The 17,778-nt window shown below is 42.6% G+C and overlaps 1 protein-coding gene across 1 annotated transcript; it reads left to right on the top strand.

The window, feature by feature from the left end:
- Window positions 1-2,364: 2,364 nt before the first annotated feature.
- On the top strand, window positions 2,365-17,352 carry Vgll1 (vestigial like family member 1). The gene is made up of 4 exons (XM_013146949.2): window positions 2,365-2,598; window positions 10,937-11,356; window positions 13,137-13,196; window positions 17,053-17,352. Exons 1-4 carry the CDS (start codon window positions 2,385-2,387, stop codon window positions 17,229-17,231), a joined length of 873 nt encoding a protein of 290 aa, XP_013002403.2. The 5' UTR covers window positions 2,365-2,384; the 3' UTR covers window positions 17,232-17,352.
- Window positions 17,353-17,778: the final 426 nt, after the last annotated feature.

The following is a 17,778-nucleotide window of genomic DNA, read 5'->3' on the forward strand; positions in this document are numbered from 1 at the left end:
TAAAATGGTGACAATAATACCGACTTTGAGGGTTATAAAGATTTAGAGGAGATACATGTATAGCTTCTGGCACAGAATAGATAGTCTCCAAATCTCTTACTTTACAATTCACAGCACCTTTGCTTTGTTGCCACAACCCCCAAATCTCATTACTTTACAATTCACAATACCTTTGCTTTGTTTCAACAACTCCAAGTATCTCCATGGATCTTGTGCTTTTTATTGAGGGATACTCTGCCTACAGTGCCTACAGTGCAATGCACAGTGGTCAATTTGATGAGTTTTGACAAATATGTTCATGCACATAATAATCGCCAGCCTCATCAAGATGCGGGACCATGCTGATGAGAAACCAAGCATGTCCCTGGTGTCCTTGGCTAACAACCACCATGGGGGCTCCCTCATGCTCCTTTTTAGTCCCTAGCCCACAGGCGACCACTATTGTGACTGTACACTATTTGGACTTGATCCATTTATGCAAGTCGGCTCATCTGTATGTGGCCTTTTGTGTTGGGCCTCTGGCACTCGATACACTGTTTTTAGGTTCAGTCTTCTCTTCTGTAGATTGGTAGTTTGTTCCTTTTTGTTGCATTGGAACATTCCTTTGTATGAATGTGTCAGTCACAGCTAGTTTATTGTCCTCGTAATAGATAATTGGATAACTTCTTCTTTTGCCTGTTTAAAGCTGCTATGATTGCTCATGTCTAAATCTATGTGGGTATAGCTTTTGTTCTCTTGATAATACATGCCTACAAGTAAGGTTTGGGGGTCACATGGTAAAAAAATGTTTTAACTTTAAGAAACTACCAATTTTTTGAAGTGGCCATGCTGTGTTTTTCAAAATAAAGACACAAAATGGATTTACTTTTATGTAATGCCTGGTTACATTTAGGTTGACTCAACCAGGAGAAACAAAATTATGGTGTTGAATCAAAGGCTTCTCTAAATAACGTAATCCTATTATGACTGGGCTAGGATGATTCTGAAAGGAAGACATTCTGGAAAGGGTGCTCTGCTCACAGCCAGATTGTCTCCATCCTAACCTGTTACCCTGGTAGAACCATCAACTACTTTGTGCTAGATTCTGGGATAAAGACATAAAAAAAATACGCCTGGTCTCAGATATCTCATAGGCCAGTGAGGGAAACAATTTATTCAACTCTAGCCATTTTCATTATCTTCCAAGAATGAAGAGATTAAAGGCACCATGGCCAGAGCACATGATAAGTCAGATTAGGTGACCAAAAGTAAAGAAGCCTCTAAACAGGTAAGGTGTGCCAGGTCTTGGGCTGGATGCAAACAGAGCACCAGTGACCTCAAAGAACTCACAAGGGAGGAAATGCTGGTGCTACTGATGGAATCCAGCTATAACGCAATTTGTCAAACAGGTCTTTGAGCATCAGCTCAATTCTGGGCACTGTTCTAGATACAGAGGACATGGTGGTGAAGAGAATGACAACCTGGTAATCTTTCAGGAGCCTTCTACTACCATCTCTATGATATATGATCATAAAAATTGTTTTCAGGAGATCTGTATTTGGCTCAGAACATGTCTGTCTGGAGGTCTTAAAGCTGATGTTGTTTGCAACGGCTAATTTCTAAGATAGCACCTGACACAGACTGGGGCCTCAGGAGGAGTGGGAAAATCGGACATGCTTTATTCTTGTGCGTGGAAGTGTTCAAGATGGAAAGCCAAACTTACCATGCAATTTGAAATTGTCAGGCTCCCACTGGCCTGCCTAGTCCAGCTCTCCAGGGAGCCTGTTCCCACAGGAGTTCTGGGCTGAGCTTGGTTCACTCGTTTGGGCAGGAGGCACTTCTCCAGAAGGTGAGCTGCAATCCCGTTTGGCCTCAGTGTCCTATCACACCCCCTCTCCTTTTGCTTTTCTAGTCATGTGGCCTGATAATTCTTATTTGTAAGTGAAGGCCACTTTCAGCACTTCCTACGGCTTTGTCATGTTGTTCACTGAACACTGATTAGACTGGGCTCCTCAACTGGCCTGCAGCCCATCCTAGAGTTGTTGACCTTCAGGAACCTAGTGGCTCCCTGGGGCTTCAGTAAGAACTTATACTGGGTAGAAGCAAACTGTTTACTCTGAAGAATGCTGCTTATATCTCACTGATTACTTTGTAATGATAAAAGATCTGATACTCTGTGTTCCCCAAGTACCATTTAAGTTGAAATCTGGAAATACGGCTAAAAGTGTTTTGATTGCAGGCAGCTGGCTGAATACTTGTGGGTGAGAAGATTAAATATGTCATCAATTTTAACCAATGTTTGCACAGCATAAAAAAGTACCACTCATCCAAATTAGAGCCAAGACCCTTTGTAAAATGATGTTTTCCTTTTGGCTTACAGCTCTCGCCTGTGTCATTGTCTCACAATGGAAGAGATGAAGAACAGTGATACCCAACTGCCCACAAGTAGGCAGAAGCCTATAAAGACTGAGTGGAATTCCCGAAGCGTCCTGTTCACCTATTTCCAGGGGGATATCAGCAGTGAAGTGGATGAGCACTTCTCCAGAGCTCTGAGCAATATTAAGAGGCCCCAGGAATTGAGCCCCTTGAGCCACAGTGACGAAGTGATCCTGAAGAATGGTGAGCATGTTGGGAAAGACGAGGCTGGAATTCGCTAGCAAGGCTTTTGCTGAAAGTTCAGTTTTTTGAGGTACTCGATGCACTCTGACTTGTGCATATGTACTAAAGGCAAGTCACACTGCCTAGTGAGAAGCCACATGCCTTCTTAGTTGTTAATGTAAAAATGCATACTTCCAGCAAATAGTTTATCCGTTTCATTACTGTCTCAATTATGTTAAACACTGGGTTCGCTTGTCAACACAGTAAGAGCTCAACAACTGTTCACTAGTGTCACTGTTGTCAGTCCTATTATTATTAACTTTTAGCCTGAGAGCAGGAACACTAAATGATCTACGATAAGATAAAGCACGTCTCGTGTTGGGGCTCCCAGTCTCCTCTCAACCAATAGTAGATGATCTGGTGAGGGCGGTGAGGGGCCAGGAGGAGGCAGATGAAGATTCTTAGCATATCACTGTCCTACTCTTCACAGGGTCAGGGGTGTCTATTGCTCAAGAGAGCTATGTCATAATGTGTGCATCCAGGTTTGGGGGAGGACATACATATTAAGCTGGCAGAGGCCACAGTTCAACTTTCATGGACTTAGATGCTTTTGCATTCATGGGCTCCCTTCCTCTATAAAGATATTAGAAGTTACATTTGATTGCAGCATTGATATAATGATGAATTAAATACAGGCTGAATTCATTAATGCATGCAGTAGCATTATCATACTCATAGTTTTATTTTGATTTTAAAATAAGTGACAATGTTTTCATGGGCCTTCAGGAGTCCTAGACACTGTGCCTAGTGGACTCGCCCCTGCAGTAAATGTGAATCCGTATGACACCTTGCTAGCTTTTTTGAAATGTGCAAATAAATCAAGGTCTGGTTGGATTTAAGAGCCCTTTATTGCTGGTGTCAAGCCTACATGTCAGAATCCTCCAGCAGGGCCTCAGCCTGTGACTGAAAAGCTTGATTTTCCCATTTGCCATGGTTTGTGCTTTGCTCTTTGAGTCTGAATGAGCACTATTACTCTTATAGCCAAATGAGGAGGTTTTCTTGAAGAATCTCTCGATTTAAGCAAGCCCATGGAAGGACACATGGTGGTAGACTCTAGAGGAAATGGTGTGGAACTTGTTGTTAAAATGGCCAAAGGGTGTGTGTAGAGGGTGGGAAGGTGATGTTCAGGAATGTGTTCAATGATCTGAGCAAGAGCGAGAATTACTGTGGTCTCTAGTTGTCTAGAAGTCCCCAAGGTGTCACTCTGTCTTTTTAGCCTATTTTATTTTTTCTTAGCATTTGTCACCACCAACCAAAGTTTACATATATGTGTTTTGTCCTTGACTCCTCTTTACCCTACTTCGACTCTGAATTGCATAGCAGCAGCGAATTAGTCTGTTAATTGCTGCTATCTAAGCACCAAACCCAGTGCCTGACTCATGGAAGGCCCTTGGTATATATTTCTTAAATGAATGAAACTATGATTTGGATCACAGGGGACTGACCCTGCAGATGTGGTGTATTAGTCTGTTTTCTATTACTAATAAAAATGCCACAGAATGAGAGAATTATAAAGAAAAGAGATTTAACTTGGCTCACAGCTCTGGCCTAAGGTTGAGGGCTCCATCTGCTGATGGCCTTCTTGCTGATAGATTCCCTAGCAGGGCAGGATATCATGTGACAAGATGCTAGGAGCATGTGTGTATTCACTAGTCTTTCTCTCTGTTCTCCTAAAGTCATCAGTGACTTAATCATGGGGTCCCACCTTGGTGGCCTTATCATTAAGTTTCCACCCTCATAATATCATAGGGAAAACATTTGCACATGAGATTCACAAGGGACAGGTCAATTACAAACTGCAACATGAGGTCACTTAGCTTAAGAACATGGAAGCCTGATGCTGGACCAGCTTCACCACTTCCCAATGGTATGATTTCAAGGCATATCACAGTCTGCCTGGACCTCCGCTTCCTCACCACTAAATTTGAATATGATAATTACAGGGGGGACTCTTGGAGGAGTCAGTGTGATAATCTCTGTCAAGTGGCAAGTAATAGGTGTTAGCTAGGTGCTGGTTACTTCTGTGGAAGTGGTACTCGAGGCAGACACGTTTTTAAATGACTAAGATGGATATGATGGCCTGCATTCAAAATGATCACAGAGCAGAGGCCTCTCCCACAAATCTCCACGTTTTCAGTGGCTCTTGTGTGGTTGCTATCGTATTTTTTGTGCCTTCTGGCTTTCCTCTGTATCACTTTGTGAAGCCACCCGCCTGCTAAGGACGTTGCCTGAGTCAGCCTTTGTAAGTTAAGTAGAGGGGCTGCTTTCTTATTCACTTATCTTCTTGGCTTTTACATTTTCCCATAAATATCTTCCCTGTGAAGATGTCTCCCTCACATAACATGGTGCAGGCTAGGCAAATATTTGTCTGCTGATTGAGCAACTGCAGAGAAAACAGTATCCCTCGAGGCCTCTCTTATCACAGTGAGGAGTCAAGTTTCTCCTGAACTGTGCTGCCTCTGGGGAGGCCTCCATGAAAGGAGTTCAGTCCCTCCAAGGTTCTCACAGGAGGTGTTATGTGACGTACATGCAGCTTGGAAAATGGTGGGACATCTATAAAGTGGCCTTTCATTACTGTTAGTTAGCATCCTTTTAACTCCTATAGGCCAGCACCGGGCCACCTATGCTTGGCTGAGGTGGGCTGAGGAAAACAGGCCCCTATTCACCTGCTGTCATCAAAGGCTTGTCCACATTCTAAGAGGTACTCTGTTAAACTAAGTATGTAAAGCCTAAACACAGAGTGCTGTGTGGCTAGGAAATGCCATTGACTTTCCTGGCTTTTTCCCCCCTAAATCAAAGTTATTTTTATTTACTTTATGTATAATTTACACTGGCTGTACTTCAGGAAACAAAACACAAACTGAAAGTACCTTCAAGTCATTGCCCCCTTTCAAAAGACTTTGAGGATTTCAGAATCAGTAACAAAGGAAGCTTCAATACCTGCAGTTTCAGGGTGGGGTGCCCATTTATACCTCAGCCCGGATTCTGCCTGCCCCACCTCCAGGCCTAGTCTGTGTGCAGGCTCAGGCCTCATAACATGCTGCTCAACAGTTGCTGAGAAAGGCTGTGTACCCGAGCGCCTGAGCAGAAGTCTTCCTGTTCCAGTCTCGGAGTCCCACCTGCTTCTCTCTGTCCCTGATCCACCACAAATTGCAGGGGCGAGGAAGAAGTGCTGGGTTTCTCTTTTCGGTGAATCTCTGTGTCTTTTTGTCATGCTTGTTGTGTGGAGCCTTAGAGAGTCCTGACAACTCTGAGCCTACCAGCCAGTGCATTAAAATGATTGAATTCACTTCAGTCCTCAAAGCCTCCTAGGATTTACAGAGTTCAGACAAGCAAATTAAATCTACAGTGCTAGAAGACAGGTTACCTTTGGGGAGATTAGTGGCTGAGAAGGCACCCAAAGGTTCTTTCAAGGTGGCAGCCATGTTCTATTACTTGGTCTGGTGCTCGTTGCTCAGTTTGTAAGAATTCCCTCATCTGCATGCTTAGATCTGTGCATTTTTCATGGGTTGGTTGTACTTCACCAAACCAGCTTGCACTGGGTATTGCCACCCTGTTTATGGGGGAGAAATTGCAAGCGCATAAGGGTCAGTGATCAGAGATGAGTTACACAGTATGTGACAGAGATTGAAACCCAAGTCTGTCAGACTCCAGTGCCAGTCTGTCCTGCCTTTGTAGACCTTGGTAGCATCCACCAAGAAGATTAATACAAATAAGGACTAGAACTAGCGATGTTTATAGTGGTCGGTGTTTGCTGTGTCCCTCCTGTGTGTCAGTCTCTCTGCTAGAAGCTCTCACATGAATTATCTCACTGAATTTTCACACCAACCTGTGCTCATGTTTCTGGATGAAACTGAGGCACAGAGTCAAGAGACTTGTCTGAGACACCACAACTAGTAAGGGGTGGCTACAGTGTTTGCCCCTCCATAGCTTTGATACATACTGCAAATTATTCCCCCAAATGTTATATGTTCACCTGCCACCTCTCCAGCCACAGTGGTGTGCAAAAGTGCCCAGCTACCTACTTATCTGAATTCTTTATAATAATAGGGAAGCACAGCCAGTAAGAGCAGGAAATCTGGAATCAGACAACACTACCACTTACTGGACAGCATTAGGCAAATTATTTGAACCACTCTGAGTCTCTATTTTCTTAGGGCTTGCTTGGAGGATCAAAAGAACTCATATTTTTTGGCCAGCTTTCCTAATGCTGTGATCAAAATACCTGGCACCCACAATTTAAGGCAGGGTAGGTTTGTTTTGGCTCTCAGGTTGAGGGATTTCAGTCCATGGTCAGCTGGCTCCAAGGCAGGGACATCATGGCACACGGCATAGTGGAGCTAAGCTGCTCATTTCATGGCAGCCAGAAATCAAAGCAGAAGGAAGGAGCACGGGAGAGGGGTGCAGTCCACTCACACACCTCCTCCAGCTGAGCCCCACTTCCTAAGTGCATGTTCAGCTGTGAACATCGGTAGACTAATCCATTAATGATTATATGTGTCCATGATCTAATCACCTTTCCAGGAGTCTCTTAATCCAATCAAGTTGACAATTAAGATTAACTGACACGTGTCTGCAGAGTACAGTATAAGCAAAATGCCTGGCTTAGAGTAAATACTCAGTACACAAAACGTGTTCTATATTTGCAAATTGTTCCTGTCTATTCCTGATGTCTTATTCCCTAGGATTGGAACAGACTGAATACACGCTTCTGACATTTCTCTTTTGTAGCCAATGCCTGTTGCACGCTCCGCACCAGCCCTGAAGTGCCGTAGCATCTGCTGCTGTTGTAGGCTTCTCAGCCCTCTCCTTTTTGTTCCTCCTCTCCCTGGCTCCAGGTGACTTGTGGCATGAATAATTCTTGGGCCTCATCTATTAACTGCCACTTTAAGATTTCCTGGGTTGTACATGCAGAGTACTGCAAATCAAAAAAAATACCCACACTGGATTCATAAACTGAAATGGTTAATAATAACAACAGAACAGCTATCATTTGCTGAGTGGCTGTCATATACCAGGCACTATGCTAATCCCTTAGCACAGACGGTCTCATCCAATCTCACAACAGTCCCAAGAGGGTCAGAGGTGTTAGTGGATTTGCTCAGCGTCACACAGCTAGAAAATGGAGGATCTGAGACTGGACTCTTGAGTCTTTTGATTTCAAAGTCTGTACTCTTAACCATTTTGCATGGTGTTTTTCTCAATTTAAATGGGTTAAATAGGAAGGCACACATGCGTGTGTGTGCGTGTGTGTGTGTGTGTGTTTGTATGCATGTGCATATGTGTTTATGAGTGTGAGCATACACACGTTTGCAGCTATGTGTATATATATGTTTGTATGTAATTATGTACACATGTGTGTGGCTGCATGTATTATGTGTTTATGCATTGGAATAATATTTAGTCAGAACCTGTTATGTTCTGGGCAGTGTACAAATGGCTGCTGATATGGTGGTGAATAGAAGAGAAATGATCTCAGCCCTTACTGGCTGGTGGGGAAGCCCAATAGTGAATGAATTAATGAACAAATGAATACACAAATAGTGGATTACTGCTATGAAGAAAATACACAAGGTGTCATCACAGAAAGCAATAAGATAAACAACTTTCAACTGGAAATTCAAAGAAAGTCTTTCTCAGAGAGTGATATTTATGTTTGGGCATACAGAAACTACAATGGGGTAGGGAATTAGGGTCACCATGCAGAATGGATGGATGTTGTTCTGGGATGATGTCACACTCTTCGGTGACAGAAATTCTTTCTATAATGTTCTGAGCCTGCCAGAAGTATATATGGGTGGTAATGGGTAGTGTCTCTGGGTGTGCTTGGAAGGCAGGGAGAATCCACTAGTTTTATCCGAAGGGGCAGAGTGGCAAAGGGAGACAGCACTATTTAGACAGGGACAAAGAGCTTCAGACATTCTAGGGGAATGGGTATAGCTAAGAGTAGGATCTAGATATCTACGGTTGGAGTATTTGAGTAAAAGTCATCCTGTGTTCCTACTAAAAGAAAAATCCCAGCCTATCGTAAGTGTATCTGAATCAACGTGTTCCTTACTTGCTCTCCATTCATTAATATAGTTTGGTGTCTGAGATGGTAGGAAACTAATCCCTGAGACTCTCTCTCTCTCTCTCTCTCTCTCTCTCTCTCTCTCTCTCTCTGACATTTGAATAAGAATGTCACCAGAGCAGCAACAGTAACATTGTGTCACCCCCAGATCATGGTTTAACATACCTTTCACTGTCCACAGGGTAGACAGGCATGGTTATTGGAACAGTTGGCCGAAGAAGTCCAAGAAAATAGGGCCTCCACTCCATGGGCCACCAACACTCAAGCCTGGTCTAGAAAAACATGTTTCCCCAATTCCCCCATAACCATTGGGGCAGGCAGGCACCCCGTATTTCCCCTCAAGCTTCCATCCAGACTGTACTCCGGTGCACCCAGTACCACTCGGGCCATGAACAGTGGCACTCCACCTGCATCCCTTAGCATTTCAGCCACAGAAAGGCTGAAGGAAGGGAAGCAGGTAGTAGCAGAAATATTCGCAATACCCTGGAGCCCTACTTTTGACATGAAGCATTTCAGCAAGCACCTTTTGGTCATGTTTACGAGATCAGTAGGAAGAAACTTATCAGAGGCTATGCTTTGCTTCTAATTATGTTTAGGACATACAATACCTCCATTTAATATGAATCACTGACAGTGAATCTGTGAAATCAATTTAATCACTCTACTCGTACCACACGGCACCACAATTGCTACTGTCCCAAAGGCAGTCAATCCCCAAAACTAATATCTTCCCAGAAGAGCACATCCTAATACTCTCTCACTCTTGGTTTCATCAGAAGAGGCCCCGCCATTGCCCTCTGCTCCTAATGCATGCTGTGAGGTTAAGAGCAGGAGGGCTGAGCCATGTGGGCTCAGGCTTCTTTTGTTCTTATCTTCTGTGTTACACAGAGAGCTATGGTGGTGGGCAGGGGCACACCAGCAGGGCTGTGATGACCTCTCCGATGTCTTTATCTTGTGTAAAATCCAGTCAAATGGACCAGTCAGGAGAGCTGGAGGAGGTGCTTTCGGAGGGAAAGGGGATGGGTGTCTTAAACAGATTCTCCTGCCAGACAACTTTCTTTGTTTTTCACATCCACGCCCCCTCCACTATTATCTAGGCTAGATGAGAGGCTCCAGGTTTTAAGCACCATCTGGCAGAACTCTGTCCTCCTCTTCCCTCACCTGAGTGGCTGTGGAGAATGGAGAGACTATCCATGTCACAGGCTATCCTAGACATTTGAGATCTCCAATTCAGCCACCACCACAGGCATAATTAGAATAGTGTCTATGGCACCAAAGGACACTTCATCCCTGTTAGCCAGTCCACAGCGACTTGGTGAGAACTTGCTGAGTCACCTGTTGACCCTAATCACAGTACTTTTGCAGAGTGAGTGCCAAGCAACTACTTTCCTACCCAGTTCAGTTCCCTACTGGGCTAATCTGCTTTGCTACCTTGGCCCAGTCTCTTAACACCCCTATGACCCAGATTCCTCTGGAAATGGAGTTTGTCACCCCTGGAATTGTGTGAATGACTTATAGGCAAGTGTTAAACCCTCTACAAAGTTCTGGAAAGTCCTCTTATTTAGTGTCTTAAAACACTAGTGATAACCTAGAACTAAACAATAGCAGCAAGCAAACACAAATCAAGTACTTTTAGAAGTTTCCCAAAGGAGCTAATTTGACAATGGGGCAAAAGTGTATATACAAAGAAGCTGACTGCTATGGTGTGAATATAACTGAAAAAATGCAAAGAACTAAGCTGCCCACAAACAGGAAGCTGCATGACTGTCCATTGATGGAATATGGAAAACCATTTAAACAGCTGATGTTTGGTTCTATTTATCACCATGAAAGGAAATATCCATGGATATTTTAATGAAGAAAAATGAGCTTATAACAAGATATAAGCTGATAATGTGTGCATAAATAATGCATGCAGAAATAAAACAAAATCCTACAAAGAAGCTGATACTGGCTGTGAGATGATATTCACATTTTAGTGAAGAAAAAACAGCTCAAATAACAGTATATTGTGATAACAATGTATACATAATTAGAAATCCTATAAAGAAGTACAATAAAAGACCACATTGGTTATTTCTTGATTCTGTGATTACTGTGGTTTTAAACTTTGTAAACTTTTTTCACATTAGAAAATATAGCATACACCAACCAGAAAAAACTGAGCTATTTCCATTTTCAAAATGATAAGCAAGCACCTAACGTGTCTTCTTAATCTTTCCTTCCCAGATAGTGACATGCCTCCGAATCACTGGCGTTTCTCTTCTCCCTGGACAAAGCCACGGCCAGAAGCATCCCTTGCAACTCCTGCCACCACCAGCAGATTGAGCATGTGTGATCCCATGCCTATGGATCACTACCCACTGGCCCTGGCAGAGACCCCCCCTGCTCAGCCTAGGGATCTGTGGCATTTCCCGCCCCTAGCAAGCCCCAGCTCCCCAGAGCCTGGCTATGCTCAAGCATTTCCTAGTGGGCCCCTGATTCCAGGGCCTCACCCTGCTAGGAAATGTGAGCCCTTCCTAAGTTTCCTCCAGCAGGACAGATGCCTAAATTGTCCTCAGGAATCTGTCATGAGAGAAGACTACAACCCTGTCCAGCTAGGTGGAAGCACAGGACTGTTCTTCAACCTGCCTCCCAGCTCAGTACACTGTAAGGAAATACTTATATACTGCTTGGGGGATGCTTCTGATTGGTTGGGGTTGGGTGAGTTGGCATGAGATGGGGTGTTAAGACTAATTGCTGCCACTTTGGACATGGGACTGCTGCTGCTGAGGGGTGGAATGCTTCACATAAATGTCTATACACCTTCCCTAGGCGTCACTGACATTCACAGCTTAGTAACTAAATGGTTACATAGCTAGGCAGCCAGAGGGATTTGGCACTGAGTCTTTAGACTTGGCTTTTCCCTAGAAAAATGATGTGTGACTGCCTAAAATCATGGGGTCTCACATTTACCTAATTGGGAATCGTTAAATAATCTATTTGCAAAACAGAGGCCTATGACATCCTTACAGGCTCAAACTATATTCTCCAAACAGGTTGACAACTTGCAATGATGCCAGGCTCCTGGGCAAAAACAAGGGCAATCTATACCAACCATCTGCTCCCCACATTAAAATTCATAGTGACTGGAGAGGCAGTCCCATTGCTGTCTGTAGTGTAATGGTGCCTGGCTGCCTGTGCACTGGGTCCTTCCTGCTTGATTTCCTTGGGGTTACTGTGCTCTGACACCCACCTGAACTAAAAACACCCTTATGGCTCACTCATTCTTTCACTTACATACTCACCCAACAAATATTTAGTTAGTGCCTACTCACTGTAAAATATCCATCAGAAAACAGAACCACCATCTTTATAAGAGGATAGGGAAGAACTGGCCTGAATTATATTTTCTCCAAAAAGCAATTCACTCTGCTGTAAGATGGACCTTTTGCATGGAATATTTGTTATAAGTGTAATTGCCTCATGAAGCCAAGTCTTCATCCTCCATAGAATTCTGCACTTTGGATGAATTTTCATTGGAATTCCCTATTCTACACATATATGTGGCCCCGTGTCTGAAAGAAATTACTAGAAACTGTCTTTACTGTGAAATAAGCATAAAGGACTGTCCAGTACAGCCTGCCTACGTCCTGCACTGTGTTCCACTGTAATGTTGAAAAAAATTCCCCACTAATATTTTAGTGGGAAATTATATATATATATATATATATATATATATATATATAATATATTATATATTTATAATTTCAGAGTTTGATTTGTAATGTTTGTAGACAATAAATCATAAAAGGTGTCATGCTTGGGAAATCTGAAAATTCCCATCCTGTAACTGTTTTTCAAAAATCTTCTCATACTAGATTTAGAAGGAAGATTAGAACAACTGGTGTTTGTATATGTGCGTGTACATACACACAACAGAGCCCTATTTCAACTGTTGGTTAGGACACAGATGGCTCAAATCCTCATCTTCCAAGCATAACAGTGCTTTACATTTCCAATCCAACTCAGCAAATGTTTAGTGAACATCTACTATACCCGAGCACATCATGGTGAAAGTCCTAAACTTCCATGGCTCACATTCACAAATAAATGACATGACTCGCATTCACATGTTTATGCCTAAGGTCTCAACTGCTGGGAGCTTTTCACACTCTGCTACTAAAGACGGTATCATTTGGTGACTGGTCTGGGATCTGTAGAGGAAGTCAGCATCTCTTAATCAGGAACACTGCCTGGAAGATGAAAACAAGTTCCAAGAAGCCTTAACAACATAAGATCCTGGTTTTTAACATCTGACAAGTGAAGATGCGTCAGATGTCCATAAACTGAGGGGCAGGCAGTCTGGGATCCTGGGGGTGCTTTTAGACATTTTCTAACCTACCCACAGAGATTTCATTTTGAGTCATCTTTTCTTTTTCTTTTCCAGGTAAAAAGCTGTATGTCCCCCCGAGTCATGGACCTGTGAGTCCTAGCCTTGCAAATGAAAGTAGGTATCTGGCTTTGTTTGTGTGTTTGTTTGTTGGTGGTTGGTTTGAGACAGGCTCACGCTATGTGGTTCAGGCTGTCCTTAAATTCACTATGTAGGCCAGGCTGGCCTCAAACTCATGGTGATCCTCCTGCTTCAGCGTCCTGAGTGCTGGAATTACAGGCATGCACCACCATGCCTGGCTAGATATCTGATTTAGCCTTTGACATGGTGGTTCTGTATCCAAAGAAGAAACTTGTGGAGTTTGTAGTGTACAAATGGAGGTCTCTAGCAGCTAGCAGGATATTTTATTCTATTATTTTGTATTTTCATGGATGGAATTGGTTTTTCAGAGAGCCCATACAATCCATGTTTTATAAAACTTCTAGAGCTTTTTTCTCATTTTGCTAGAGAAGCAATTCTACTGTATTTTTAAATCGAAGTCCAATGTATTTACTGAGGTAACTAAGATGACTCAGAAAGATGAACAGATCTGAGAAGACTGGCTTGTTCTATCCAAGGTGTTCAGTTTTCAGCCTAGTGCATAAGGCCACCACAGGAATCTGCAGGTCAGGGAAAATGTGACTGCAACCCAAAATTTTGGATTTTACACTCAGTTTGAAAGAGGTTGTAGTAGAAGCTTTAAAATGAACACAGTCTGAGTAGAATGGAAAGAGGACCTTCATGGCTTAAATTCAAAGTTCAAATCCCAGCTTTGTTACTTACTGACCTCAGGACCTTGGTCACATTTCTTAACCTCTCTATACCTCATTTGTCTTTTGTAGAATAAGAACAAAGTACTAACCACTTCAAAGGATATCTCTGGGCATACCTTCAAAGGTATGCAGATACTTAGAATAAAGCCTGGCACATAGTTAAGCTGTAGTCCCTGATCTCAGGCATTTTACGGTCTAGTGTGAAGAGGGGATGAGGGTGTCTTATAGATCCGCTACCTAAATGTCAGTTCCACGAGGGCTGAGGCTTGAGGGATGGGTTTTCACATCTCTAATACCTGCAACAATACATAGCATAGAGGTTTCTACATATTTATTGAACGAATGCATGCTGGGAAAATATAAGAATATTTAAAAAAGAAATAGTAAGAAAATATGTGCCAATATAATAAAGATTATTCTGCTTAATGCCTTTACGTAAGACAAACCAAACAAACTTGGAGAGCAAATAATAGAGAAATTTCTACTGGATGTGACATCAATGATGTTTGACAACCTTGTTAGGAGCAGATTTCATTATGTGACACAGATAGCCAGATTGGACTGCATTCTAGAGTGAATAGGAGATGAGAAAATGGAGACAGTAATTTCCAGCAGATTCTTAAAGAACTTTAACATTCATGAAGAAAAGTGAGGTGATAGCTAAGAAGACTGAGAAAGCTTTGTTTCAAAAAATGCAAATATCACAGGGCTGGGGATTTAGCTCAGCAGCATAAGCACCTGCCTTGCAAGCGCGTGGTCATGAGTTCGATCCCCGGTCCCGATAAAAAAAAGTGCAAATATTACAAATTTGAATGATAGTGAGAACATTCCAATAAAGACAGAGAGACTGATAGTGCAGGAGGACGGGGAAACTTCATGGGTGAAGCTGTTGGAAAGAAAGAAGGGACATGAAGAGGCACTGACAACTCATGGGAAGGGGAACTACTCTGCCACTGAAAGTATACAAGTAAGAAGATAATGACAAAGGCTTGCTTGTGTAGCAACTACAGTGCTGTAATCTAGTAATTTCTATTTTCTCAACTGTAGAGACAGGCTCATCAACTGAGAGTGGGCAAGTGGAATATTTTGAGAGAGTGGGAAAGTATGAAAACGTCTTTGATGGCATTGGGACAGCAAACCTGATAGTAGAAAAATAGAAGCAGAATTTCTGAATGCTTGTCTGGCATCTGTGACCGTGTGTTTCAAGTGAGGACAGCCAACAGTGCTGTGGGATTTTCACCAGTAACATTAAGGCTCATATAATCTGTGAAGAAGACAATGGGTACCTCATCCAGGGATGAGGTTGTGGCAAGGAGTCATGACACATAAAGAATGAGGACAAGGAACAGAGGGTATTTGAACCAAGGACCACGGTGTCCAAGTTGTGTAAAGAAGGAACCGGATGCAGATGGATGTTACCAGGCTAGGAGGTCAATGGCTTGCACGTTGCATAAAAATGCAGGGATAAGACTGCTTAAGCCAATGGAATGGGAGAGTGGATGTTTGAAATTGCGATTATAAGGGTTGTATCTTGGTGGCTGGTGACAAATTCAAAGGTGTGACCACAGGAATGGTTGGTTGAGGTAAAGTACAAACTCATTAGAGATGAAGATCATAAAAACGAAGCAAAATAACAGGTAACAGTGGGCCGAGGTGTGCCTACCATGCACGAGACACCCACCCCCCCAGCACTGCAGACACAGAAAAAAAGCAACAAAAACCTAGTAGCTACCTACAGTGAAGATTCTGTACTTATCCTCATGGGTAGATGAAAAAATTGAGGTCTTAGGGAAGTTAAGTAATCTACCCAAAGTTAAAGTAAGTGTCAGAGGTACTTCAATTTCCTTGGTCTTGCTCACTAAGTTAAGGTGCAGCTCAACAATACAATAATTCAACTCTACCACATATAGAGACATTGGCTTTTTAAACAAAATAATATTGAATATTTATTGAACAGATATGCACCAGCCACTTTTCTAGGGGCTTTATATGCATTTAACTCAATCCTCACCAGAATCTTAGCAAGCAGTTGTTACGAAGTAAGCATATAATTAGTAGGAAGAATCAGACAGACTAGGTAAGTGGCCAAAGGTCCCACAGCTAGGAAGTGGAGAACTCTAGACTCAAACTTGGGCTGATTTGACTCCACAACAGGCTTCTGCATCATCATGCTTATTTTGATTTACAGAAAACCACTCTCTAGAGAGAAGAGAAAGAAAGTTCTTTTAGTAACCTTGGGTGATAAAGAGAATTCTTTTTTCTAAAGCTGAACATATTTTTTTTACTGTGAATCCAAGGATCTCTTCTCTAGTTTCCATTTCTGCCACTAAAGAACACTGAATTAGAAACAAGTTTATGCTCTCCCTAAAATTGTGCATTTCTTTTCTTTGGCAACAATGTCCTATTCCCTGAATGCCAAGATTTTTCAAATGTGTTAAGTGAATTCCCAGTATATACAATGTTTAAAAGAGCTCTTCTGGAGTGGAACCACACATGCCACTCAATCACTAAACATGCTGCCCTCTTTCTGAAAAATCATAGGCCCCTAACACTGCCTGGCAGCGTCCTGTGAGGTAAGACTGACCATGTGGGCTTTTATGGGGCTGTCCCATTTTTCCATTTCTATTGAGGTATCAGCAACAATTCTGAAACTTTCCAGTCTTAATTAGGCTATGGCCACATTCTCTCCTGCCTCTACCAAAATCAAAATGAAGATGGAGTAAGAAAGACCTACCAAGAATGGGTTAGTTAAGGCTGCAGTCTCCCTACATATCCCAAATCCAGAAAGAAACTGTAAACTATCAGTCTGAACCTGATGAATGAAATATGTTCACTTGGAAAATTTTGTTCATCAATTCTAAAAAAAAAGATGAGAAATTTGGCAACTTATTAGAAACTGAGCAAACTGCCCATGTCAAGTTGAGCTTATTGCTGGAGCAGAACTTATTCTGAATCAAGATCATTCCCTGAATGCAGTTCCATGCGTTTCCATCTTCGCTCTGGTGGTGGGGATTCTGGTGCCTGACATCTAGAGGTGTTCTTTTGGAGCCTGGTGGACTATGATGTCTTCCCAAAGAGGCCCACCTGGGTTTCATAAACAATATAACTTCTCCTTCAGTTCATTCAGCATTAGTGACATCTGAGAAATACTTTCTTTTCAGCACTGAACCCTTGGAGCCACCCAAGTGGATACCCGCCGCATTTTCAGTCAAGCTGGAGGAACAAGGCGAGGGTTGGCCCAAGATACGGCAGTGAGACCTCAATGAAGGTTGCTCCAGATCAAATGATGATTCCTCAAGCTCACTCACCTCCCCAGTCTGGTAGACAGCCTTGTATTTAGTGTGAGCTGGGTAGTTGCCCTGCAACAATCCTGGAAGCCCCTGCTATCAGTCTGCCACATTTATACCCCACTTGCTCTTGCATGATAGCTCAGAAAGTGAATCATAATAAAGCTGCATTATCTCGGATGGTACTCTACTGGGTTGTAATTTTTTTCACATCTACCATCTCATTCAAGCTTTCCAACTACCCTGCATTTTGTATTATTGTGTCCACTTAATATATATGAATATGGAGGTTCAGAGAAGGTATATGACCTTCCCCAAGTCACATAATAACAGAGCCAACACTGAAACCTAGGCCTCCACTCAATGCCACACTCTCTTTGCAACACTAACCAAGGGTTAATATCAGGATGCCTTTTAGATACTTTTCCCTCTCATGTGCTATGTGAATAAAAACACAAATCTTGCGTGAGGAGATGGGTGTTCTGGACAGTAATATAGCAATTCTCATATCCCAAGAACAGCTCTGCCAGTGTGTTGCATATATTTCCTAGATTTATTTAGCAAGAGGAAAGAAGAGCTAGCCAACAGATTTTCCCTTAA

Source organism: Cavia porcellus, unplaced genomic scaffold, assembly GCF_034190915.1.
Source record: "Cavia porcellus strain 051 isolate PalLab524CR breed Dunkin Hartley unplaced genomic scaffold, mCavPor4.1 scaffold_3, whole genome shotgun sequence".
NCBI classification, from domain to species: Eukaryota; Metazoa; Chordata; class Mammalia; order Rodentia; family Caviidae; genus Cavia; species Cavia porcellus.